General features: G+C 43.4%; 1 protein-coding gene across 1 annotated transcript; it reads right to left on the bottom strand.

Moving 5' to 3' along the window:
- Nucleotides 1-7234: 7234 nt before the first annotated feature.
- LOC140678794 (general transcription factor II-I repeat domain-containing protein 2-like) lies at nucleotides 7235-8710 on the bottom strand. Its single transcript, XM_072913113.1, has one exon. It carries the CDS (start codon nucleotides 8708-8710, stop codon nucleotides 7235-7237), a length of 1476 nt encoding a protein of 491 aa, XP_072769214.1.
- Between the last annotated feature and the right edge of the window lie 2854 nt (nucleotides 8711-11564).

An 11564-nucleotide genomic window follows, 5' to 3' on the forward strand; every position in this document is an offset into this window, starting at 1 on the left:
AAAAAAAAATCACATTGTCAATGTAGAGTATTGTGTGTAGAATTTTGAGGACAAAAAATAATTTATTTCATTTTGGAAAAAGGCTGTAACATGCAAAATGTGGAAAAAGTGAAGTGAATACTTTCTGGATACACTGTAGGCTACTCTACTGTAATACATATAAGACCCTGCACAGTAATATAAACTCACAAACACTGTTCTTAAACACAACCACTAACCTGTGAAAATACTGCACGTTGCTCAATGATGATCTGCTGTGCAATACAATACTTTTTGTTATTTGCACTGTATGCTTGAAAATGCATAATTTAGGCCAGAAGTATACAATTTGCTTACATATGCATGTTTTTGACTAACAATAGGCCGTAGTTTAAAATAAATATATTAATACATTTATTATACAGTGAAGAAGCCACATTTTGGTGTATTGTGATGCTGTTTATGATTCAACTTTGCAAAAGAGAGCAAAAAAATAAATTATGTGTTGTCAGCTTTGCGGAAAATCTGTAGGTCACTCTCAATTTTGCACAACAACAACGATTTATCTCCTTTACCAAATGATAAAAAAACATATGCAACATAGGCCAGCTGGTGTGGCCGTGCAAGTGTATGCTGGCAAACCTCACTCCCTGATTCCTTAAGTTTGGCCAGACATTGAGTTAACAGCTCAGACTTTTGGCTCTTTTTGCCCAGCCCTCTCATATTCTCATTCAGAGCCATGGTCAGGATTGTTTGTTTTTGCCGGTTATGCGATTATTTTTTCAATATAATGATTTGATTTTAACGGTTGCGTTAACTAAAATATACAATACATTGAAAACATCCATGACTTTTATAATATTTATAATGATAATAATGAGGTGGTCGACTTGTCCAGGGTGTACACTACCTTTCGCCTAAATGCAGCTGGGATAGGCTCCAGCCCTCCCGCAACCCCAAAAGCGACAAGCGGTGAAAAATGGATGGATGGATAATCTGATGAAGTGAAGTGAAGTGAATTATATTTATATAGCGCTTTTCTCTAGTGACTCAAAGCGCTTTACATAGTGAAACCCAATATCTAAGTTACATTTAAACCAGTGTGGGTGGCACTGGGAGCAGGTGGGTAAAGTGTCTTGCCCAAGGACACAACGGCAGTGACTAGGATGGCGGAAGCGGGGATCGAACCTGCAACCCTCAGGTTGATGGCACGGCCACTCTACCAACCGAGCTATATGAATCATTTTGGCGACAGGTGCCCTTTTTGCGGCTATAGCACCTGAACCCCAAAATGTCTGTGCACGTGCCTGCTCTCATACAAAGATTCCGACCAGTACTACTCTGCTTCTTTGGTAGAAGGGTTCCACAGAAAAGTGGATGTGCCAAGTAAGGGCAACCAATCATGTTGGTTGATGTTACAAGATGGCGCCCCCCGTGGCTGACGTCTTTGCGTCGTTCTCCCGACAACAACTACGTTTTTTATTTATTTTAGTCCTAATTTGCATCCTAAATGCAAAGTTTTTGCACGCAACAGTGAGATATAACAGAGATGCACTTCTGGACATCGGAAAAGCTCACCATGAGCTCACTTATAGTCTGATGGACTTCAACTTTCTGCTACGACGAGACCCAGCTAACAAAGCAACAACAACAAGGCGGCGGGGCAAGAGAGCGGGACTACATGCTAGGCTAAAGGCTAGAGCTACACGACCACCACTACCTAGCCTGCTGCTAGCTAACGTGCGCTCGCTCGACAACAAGCTGGATGAGCTGAGAACCAGAGAGAATGCTTTGCTTTTATTTTCACGGAAACCTGGCTTTCGGACAACATCCCAGACTCTGCTATCCAGCTAGCAACGCACTCAGTCTACCGTGGAGACCGGACAATGGCTTCAAGAAAGGCGAGAGGCGGCAGCATCTGTGTTTACGTGAGTAACCGCTGGTGCTCGGACGTACGGGTGGTTGAAAGACACTGCTCGGACAACATTGAGTTGTTTTTTTTTTTTACAACATTGAGTTTTTGATGGTGAAAGGCAGACCTTTTTACCTACCAAGGGAGTTCAGTGCTGTGTTTATACTGTCTGTTTACATCCCGCCACGGGCGGATTCCACAACAGCGCTGAAGCTGCTGCATGACGTCATCAGTAAACAAGAGACCGCACACCCAGATGCTGCGTTCACGGTAGCTGGGGATTTTAACCACCGCAACCGAAAGAGTGTCCTCCCGAAATACCATCAGTTTGTGAACTTTCCTACGAGGGAGAAAAACACTCTGGACCAAGTATACTGCAACGTGAGGGGAGCCTACAAGGCTGTACCCAGACCACATTTTGGACTATCTGATCACATCTCAGCTTTTCTATATCCAGCGTACAGACAGCGCCTCAAGCAAGCCTCCCCAGTGAGAAAAACTGTTAAAGTGTGGAATGAAGACACTGAACTAGTGCTTCAGGACTGCTTTGGGAGTACAGACTGGGACATGTTCAAAACTGCTGCTCAGAGGGATGACGGTACTGTGGACATAGAGGAATATGCTGTATCATCAGCACATGTGTGGAAAACATTGTTTCCACAAAACAATACAAAATATACCCAAACCAAAAACCCTGGATTAACTGTGATGTTCGGTCCAAGCTACATGCCCGCCCCACTGCATTTGTCTCAGGCAACGCTGAGGACTACAAGAAGGCCAGATTTGACCTGTGTAAATCCATCAGCGAGGCCAAGGGACAATACAGACCAATCCACCACAGATTCCCAGCGCATGTGGCAAGGCCTGCAACACATCACAGACTACAAGCAGGGGAGCAGGGGGGGTCACAAACAGCCAACGCTCACTGCCAGATGAGCTGAATGAGTTATACGCCCGCTTCGAGGTCTTCAACACCAACCAACAGAGAGGGGTTCTGACCACGGGGCGCACGCAGGACCCACCACTCACTGTGACAACAGCAGAAGTACGTACAGTTCTGAGGAGAACAAACCCACGGAAGGCAGCCAGCCCAGACAACATCCCTGGCCAGGCCCTCAGGGTGTGCCCCTGCCAAAGAAAAACACTGTGACCTGTCTGAATGACTATCGCCCTGTTGCACTCACCCCAATAGTGATGAAGTGCTTCGAGAGGATAGTCATGTCACACATCAAGAAGACTATCCCAGGCACACTGGACCCTCTACAGTTTGCCTACCGGCAGAACCGGTCCACTGAGGATGCAGTCAACACCGTCATCCACACCACCCTCACCCACTTAGAGGGCAAGGACACCTATGCCAGGCTATTATTCATTGACTACAGCTCTGCTTTTAACACGGTCGTCCCACAAAAACTCCCTGCTAAACTCCTCACTGTTGGTCTGACACCGGCTCTCTGTGACTGGGTCCTGAACTTTCAGTCAGAATCGGCAACCAGACATCAGGCACAAAGGTTCTAAGCACAGGGACCCCCCAAGGGTGCGTACTGATCCCCCTATTGTACACCCTCTTCACACACGACTGTGTGGCCTCCCAGAACAACACCAGTTTGCAGATGATACTACGGTCGTCGGACTGATCACCGGGGGAGCTGAGGCAGCGTACAGAAGGGAGGTAGCGGAACTGGTGGCCTGGTGTCAGGATAATAATCTTTCCTTGAACACAGACAAGACCAAGGAGATGATTATTGACCCACGGAGAAGGAGTGCACAGTACACACCTCTGTACATAGGGGGGACAAAGGTGGACAGGGTGAAAACCTTTAAATTCCTCGGGACCCACATCAGCGAGGACCTCACCTGGGATCACAACACCCAACAAACAATAAAGAAAGCCCAGCAGCGACTGTACTTCCTAAGAAGGCTGAGAAAATTTGGCATGCCACCCAAAATTTTCAGCAACTTCTATAGAAGTACGGTTGAGAGTGTCCTTACCAGCTCAATCACGGTCTGGTATGGAAACTGCACTGCTAAGGACAGGAAGGCACTCCAGCGAGTGATTAAAACTGCTCAGTAAATATCAGGAGCAGCCTTCCCCACACTACAGGACATGTACTCTACCAGGGCCACCAGGAGAGCACACAACATCATAAAGGACAGTACACACCCCCAGCACAGTCTCTTCAGCCTCCTACCATCAGGCAGACGATACAGGAGCCTGAAATCCAGGACTACGAGACTGACAAACAGTTTCTACCCACAGGCCATCAGTTAAGTTAAGTTAAAGTTAAAGTACCAATGATTGTCACACAGTCTTGTGAATGCTAACTTGTGAATGCTAGCTCTCCCCCCCACCCCCCGTTTTACTTTTATCTTTTTGAACAAAAGACAACTACTGTGACCACCCCCATACTGTGAACCATCACTGTAGACACTTTTCACCTTTGATCACTAAAGACACTAACTGCTGCTGTGACCAAATGTCACCTCCATAATTATACTGTTGACTGTCAATCAGATTGTGCAATAATGTAATGTTACTTACTGTGCCTTGTATATACATTTTTATTTTTATTTTTAGCTAAGTACCGTGTGACTTGTTGAAGGGTGGACTAGCAAAGTAAGATTTTCATTGTACGGCAAACTGTCTGTTTAACTGTGCATATGACAATAAACAGTCTTGAATTAAACAGTCTTGAATCTTGAATGTGTTAGGATCTGCCCATTGACTTTGGCGGCTGAGTTTGACGGATAAAATCAAATCATGAACTGCTGCCATTTCATTCTCTCTAATTTGACCCTCTGTAGGAAAGCATTGTAATTGTGCAACAATAACGTATGATTCAATATTATGACACAAAATTATCATTTTACTACAATGTCATTTTGTACTAGGAAAATCATGTCATATACGAACCCCAAAACTGGTGAAGTTGGCAGATTGTGTTATTCGTAAATAAAAACAAAATACAATGATTTGCAAATCCTTTTCAACTTATATTCAATTGAATAGGCTGCAAAGACAAGATATTTAATGTTCGAACTGGAAAACTTGCATATATTAGCTCATTTGGAATTTGATGCCTGCAAAATGTTTCACAAAAGACAGAGAGTTGAGGAATGCTCATCAAACACTTGGTGAACAGACTAATTGGGAACAGGTGGGTGCCATGATTGGGTATAAAAGCAGCTTCCATGAAATGCTCAGTCATTCACAAACAAGGATGGGGCGAGGGTCGGCACTTTGTGAACAAATGCGTATGCAAATTGTCAAACAGTTTAAGAACAACATTTCTCAACGAGCTATTGCAAGGAATTTAGGGAGTCCACCATCTACGGTCTGTAATATCATCAAAAGTTCAGAGAATCTGGAGAAATCACTGCAAGTAAGCGATGATATTACGGACTTTCGATCCCTCAGGCGGTACTGCATCAAAAGCGACACTGGTGTGTAAAGGATATCACCACATGGGCTCAGGAACACTTCAGAAAACCACTATCAGTAAGTACACTTTGTCGCTACATCTGCAAGTTAAAATTCTACTATGCAAAGCGAAAGCCATTTATCAACAACACCCAGAAACGCCGCTGGCTTCGCTGGGCCCGAGCTCATCTAAGATGGACTGATGCAAAATGGAAAAGTGTTCTGTGGTCTGACGAGTCCACATTTCAAATTGTTTTTGGAAACTGTGGACGTTGTGTCTTCCGGAACAAAGAGGAAAAGAACCATCCGGGTGTTATAGGTGCAAAGTTCCAAAGCCAGCATCTGTGGTGGTATGGGGGTGTGTTAGTGCCCAAGGCATGGGTAACTTACACATCTATGAAGGCACCATTAATGCTGAAAGGTAAATACAGGTTTTGGAGCAACATTTGTGCCATCCAAGCACAGGAATCACGAAAAAGACAACGTTGTTGTGAGCATAAAATTGTCATTGTACAGGGAAAAAATCTGAATATTGAGTGAAAAAAACGTTTAAAAATAATAAAGTTTACAAGAATAAATACACAACTGTGTGAGTATAAAGTTGTGATATCACAAAATATATTTTGCAGGAATAAAGTAGTAATTTTAAGCGATGGAAGTCATGAGCTTTGGGTTACGGCCGAAATGAGTTTCCTCCATCGGGTGGCGAGGCTCCCTTAGAGATGAAGATAAGCTCTGTCATTCGGGAGGAGCTCCGAGTAAAGCTGTTGCTCCTCCATATCGAGAGGAGCCAGATGAGTTGGTTCGGGCATCTTTTCAGGATGCCATGTGGACGCCTGTTTCGGGCACGTCTGACCGGTAGGAGGCCACGGGGAAGACCCAAGACACGTTGGAGAGACTAGGTCTCCCGGCTGGCCTGAGAACACCTCGGGATCCCCCGCGAGGAGCTAAACGAAGTGGCTGGGGAGAGGGAAGTCTGGGCTTCTCTGCTTATGCTGCTGCCCCCGCGACTCAACTTCAGATAAGCAGAAGAAGATGGATGGATGGAAAGTCGTAATGTTACAATTTTACAAGAATAAAGTCCTCACGTTACGTTAAAAAGTCAAACATTTACGGGACAAACATTTACAACTTATTTTCTCTAAGAAAGTTTTTTTTTTCTTCAAAATTATTCTCCTAAAATTGGATACTCTCTAGTGCAGGGGTGCTCACACTTTTTCTGCAGGCGAGCTACTTTTCAATTGATCAAGTCGTGGGGATCTACCTCCTTCATATATATAATTTATATTTACTTATTTATGAAATATATGTTTTTGTTAACAAGTTAAAGGTGTTTAATGATAATGCAAGCATGTTTAACACATATAGTTAATATTGTTAATAAATTAAAGGTGTTTAATGATAATACAAGAATCAGGGGTGCTCACACTTTTTCAGCATGCAAGCTACTTATAAAATGATCAAGTCAAAATGATGTACCTACTACAAAAATGCAAAACATATATTTATTTCTAAATATATTGAGGATTCTTTATATCAACAATGTATGTTGATGTACATGCATAACCGCATGAGCCAATATTGCACAACACAACACAATTAGCTATGTACATTTTTTGTCATTACCCGAGTTTACTCTGATGACTTGCACTGAATTGAATCAGTCAGGGATGCATAGTCCGGACAGTAGCTGCTGACAGCCAGCCTCAAGCACACTTCCAAATGTTCATCAGTCATGGTGGAACGGTACTTGGACTTAATGATCTTCATGTGGGAAAAGGCTGACTCACATAAATAAGTGGAGCCGAATAATGCAGTCAAGGAGGTAGCACATTTCCTGATGTTGGGGTACTTTACCTCTGTGAGTAAGTTCCAGAACTGTCCATGAGCTCTGGACTTCAGCTCAATGCCGGCTTGCAGTGTCAAAATCTCATCTTCCACTCCAGTAGTGTTGCAATTTGTGATGCGAGGGAATCAACCTCAGCATCTTCCCGAAAAGGATAGCACATGAATGTAGCGACTGGCTCGAGCAAAGAAAAGTCTTGAAAGCGTTTGTCAAACTCTGACAGACAATTGTCAATCTGCTCTGTGTAGCGTGCACTGTCAAGTTGCACACAGGCCTTCCCTTGCATCTCCAGCTCTGACGCCAGGTTCTGGAAGTTTGCCAAATCATGGCGCTGCAGCTTTGAGGAGAGATGTTTCATCTTTTGTTTGAAAGAATTAACTGAGCTGATCATATTGATCACTGTTTTGTCTTTTCCTTGCAGCTCTAGATTAAGATCATTCAACATGTTGGTCAGATCGGTTAAAAATGCCAAGTCTAACAGCCACTGACCGTCATTTAGTTGCGTGTATTCTGCATGTCCAGCTGTTACACGGAAAAACTCCTTAATCTCTGGACAGAGCTCTCGAAATCTTTGCAGGAATTTCCCTCGACTAAGCCATCTCACGTCAGTGTGCAGCAACAACTCAGAGTGGTCGCAGTCAGCCTTCTCCAGATGTGCACGAAATAACCATCTTTGAAGAGATCTGGCGCGAATAGAACAAGCGATCTTCATTGCAACATCCATGATCTCCTTCATGTTGAGCATTTTAGCGCATAACGCTTGTTGGTGGATTATGCAATGGTAATTTAGGAAGTCCGGGAAATCATCGTCCTGCCTGCACTTGGCAATAAATCCATTCAAGCGGCCAACCATTGCGGGAGCTCCATCCGTGGTGATGGACATCAGTTTGTACACTGGGAGCTGAGTTTTCTCCATAAAGTTTTTAAACGACTGAAATATGTCCTCTCCTCGCGTCTGTTCTTTCATGGGCAGTAATGTTGATAGCTCTTCTTTTGTAGTGATATCACTAAACACCATACGGATGAAAATGCACATCTGGGCTGTGTCACTCACGTCCGTAGATTCGTCCAACTGTAGTGAGAAACACTCGCAATCTCCGATGTCCGTCCAAAGTTGCCGGGTTAAATCCTCAGCGATGACTTCACAGCGCCGTGTAACTGTACATCTTGACAGCTGGACAGCTTTGATCGAAGATAATATTTCTGCCTTATTTTTAAAGTTTCGGAACAATGAGTCAGCTGCTTCAACGAATGCCTCCTTTACCATCTCTCCGTCTTGGAAGGACTTCTTGTTATTAACTATGATGTGACTCACCCGGAATGATGCTTCGGTGGCGACTTTCGCTTTTGAAGTTTGTTGTGTGAAAAATGACTGCTGTCCGGACAACTGGGATTTCAGTTCCTTCACCTTTCTCTTTCTCAGCTCGCTTTTCAGCGGGAAGTCGGTGTCGTATTTTCCATGAATAGTCCGAAAATGCTGCTCCACATTTCCCTTCTTTGGTATTGCAATGGCAGATTGGCAGATGAGGCAAACGCACTTCGAAAATGTCATCGTGAAAAAAAAGTCCTCCTCCCATTCCGTATGAAAGTGATACGTTTTTGTCTTCTTACTTGGTCCAGCTCCCCCACTCATTTTTATACACTTAAGAGAAAAAACCGAGGGCTGAAAATTGGTGGTAACTCGCTGACAAGCTTGTTAGCTTTGCTGCACTGAGCGCCGTTGTTTGCGCATGCGCAGTGACCTAAGTGTCAGAAAAACGAAGATGTCATCTGACTGGCTGCCCTGTTTATCAATCAAAAGACGGGGTGATGATAGGCTGGCGTCAATTTGCATTACATTAAAAAAAATAAAAAATAAAAAATATATCAATCAATCAATCAATCAATCTTTATTTATATAGCCCTAAATCACAAGTGTCTCAAAGGGCTGCACAAGCCACAACGACATCCTCGGTACAAAGCCCACATACGGGCAAGGAAAAACTCACCCCAGTGGGACGTCGATGTGAATGACTATGAGAAACCTTGGAGAGGACCGCATATGTGGGTAACCCCCCCCCTCTAGGGGAGACCGAAAGCAATGGATGTCGAGTGGGTCTGACATAATATTGTGAGAGTCCAGTCCATAGTGGATCCAACATAATAGTAGTAAGAGTCCAGTCCATAGTGGGGCCAGCAGGACACCATCCCGAGCGGAGACGGGTCAGCAGCGCAGAGATGTTCCCAGCCGATGCACAGGCGAGCGGTCTACCCCGGGTCCCGACTCTGGACAGCCAGCACTTCATCCATGGCCACCGGACCTGTGCCCCCCTCCCTCAAGGAAAAGGGGAGCAGAGGAGAAAAGAAAAGAAACGGCAGATCAACTGGTCTAACAGGGGGGCTATTTAAAGGCTAGAGTATACAAATGAGTTTTAAGATGGGACTTAAATGCTTCTACTGAGGTAGTATCTCTAATTGTTACCGGGAGGGCATTCCATAGTACTGGAGCCCGAATAGAAAACGCTCTATAGCCCGCAGACTTTTTTTGGGCTCTGGGAATCACTAATAAGCCGGAGTTCTTTGAACGCAGATTTCTTGCCGGGACATATGGTACAATGCAATCGACAAGATAGGACGGAGCTAGACCGTGTAGTATTTTATACGTAAGTAGTAAAACCTTAAAGTCACTTCTTAAGTGCACAGGAAGCCAGTGCAGGTGAGCCAGTATAGGCGTAATATGATCAAACTTTCTTGTTCTTGTCAAAAGTCTAGCAGCCGCATTTTGTACCAACTGTAATTTTTTAATGCTAGACATAGGGAGACCCGAAAATAATACGTTACAGTAGTCGAGACGAGACGTAACGAACGCATGAATAATGATCTCAGCGTCGCTAGTGGATAAAATAGAACGAATTTTAGCGATATTACGGAGATGAAAGAAGGCCGTTTTAGTAACACTCTTAATGTGTGATTCAAACGAGAGAGTTGGGTCGAAGATAATACCCAGATTCTTTACTGATTCGCCTTGTGTAATTGTTTGGTTGTCAAATGTTAAGGTGGTATTATTAAATAAATAAATGTCGGTGTTTAGCAGGACCGATAATCAGCATTTCCGTTTTCTTGGCGTTGAGTTGCAAGAAGTTAGCGGACATCCATTGTTTAATTTCATTAAGACACGCCTCCAGCTGACTACAATCCGGCGTGTTGGTCAGCTTTAGGGGCATGTAGAGTTGGGTGTCATCAGCATAACAATGAAAGCTAACACCGTATTTGCGTATGATGTCGCCTAGCGGCAGCATGTAAATACTAAAGAGTGCAGGGCCAAGAACCGAACCCTGAGGAACTCCGCACGTTACCTTAACATAGTCCGAGGTCACATTATTATGGGAGACGCATTGCATCCTGTCAGTAAGATAAGAGTTAAACCACGACAAAGCTAAGTCTGACATACCAATACGTGTTTTGATACGCTCTAATAAAATATTATGATCGACGGTATCGAAAGCAGCGCTAAGATCAAGAAGCAGCAACATAGATGACGCATCAGAATCCATCGTTAGCAGTAAATCATTAGTCATTTTTGCGAGGGCTGTCTCCGTAGAGTGATTTGCCCTGAAACCGGATTGAAAAGGTTCACAGAGATTGTTAGACACTAAGTGTTCATTTAGCTGCTGTGCGACAATTTTTTCGAGGATTTTATATATATGTATATATATTTTTTTTTTTAATGTAATGCGATCTACCAATACTACCTTTGCGATCGACTGGTAGATCGCGATCGACGTATTGAGCACCCCTGCTCTAACCACTAGGCCACTGAGCAGGTTAAGTGTCAGCACCGAGCAGAAATGGACAAAGAAAGCGTCCCTAAACCCGCAGGTGGCGTCCGCCACAAGCCGAGTCATCACCGGAGTAAGTCAAGTCCCAAATGCCCCCCGACAGAGGTAGACCTCGTCGGAGAGCCCACAATGAACAACTACAATCAGCAAACTTTCCACGGCAATTTCCAAATGAGTGTCAAAGGTCTTAAAAAATCTTTAAAATTATCTGTCTAAAGTGCACTTACTAAAGATAAAAGAACGCCTATCTGTAATTATTCGCGATTACTTACAAGTGAACTATGCACAAAATGCGCCTAATTGTAATGTCATAATTTTAATTGTTTGACAGCCCTAATTTATTTACGAGAACAGTACTTTTTTAAATTTTTATTTTATTTGTATTTATTTTTAAAAAGTTGTCCTCCAATGGGAATTAAGTTTTAAATTTCCCACAAAATGTTTTGAGAATAAAAATGGACTTTTACAATGAATCTCATTTTGCAGGAGAAACAAAGTGTAGACTTTTGGAAATAAATTAAAGTTGTTCAAGAAATGTCTTAATATTACAAGAAAAAAGTAGTATTTTTTCAACTAAAAATGGAAATT

The sequence above is a fragment of the Nerophis lumbriciformis genome, linkage group LG05 (genome assembly GCF_033978685.3).
Source record: "Nerophis lumbriciformis linkage group LG05, RoL_Nlum_v2.1, whole genome shotgun sequence".
NCBI lineage: Eukaryota > Metazoa > Chordata > Actinopteri > Syngnathiformes > Syngnathidae > Nerophis > Nerophis lumbriciformis.

Bases quoted from the DNA above. Each gene is read 5' to 3' on its own strand.
- LOC140678794 (XM_072913113.1), bottom strand. From the start codon at position 8,710: ATGACATTTTCGAAGTGCGTTTGCCTCATCTGCCAATCTGCCATTGCA.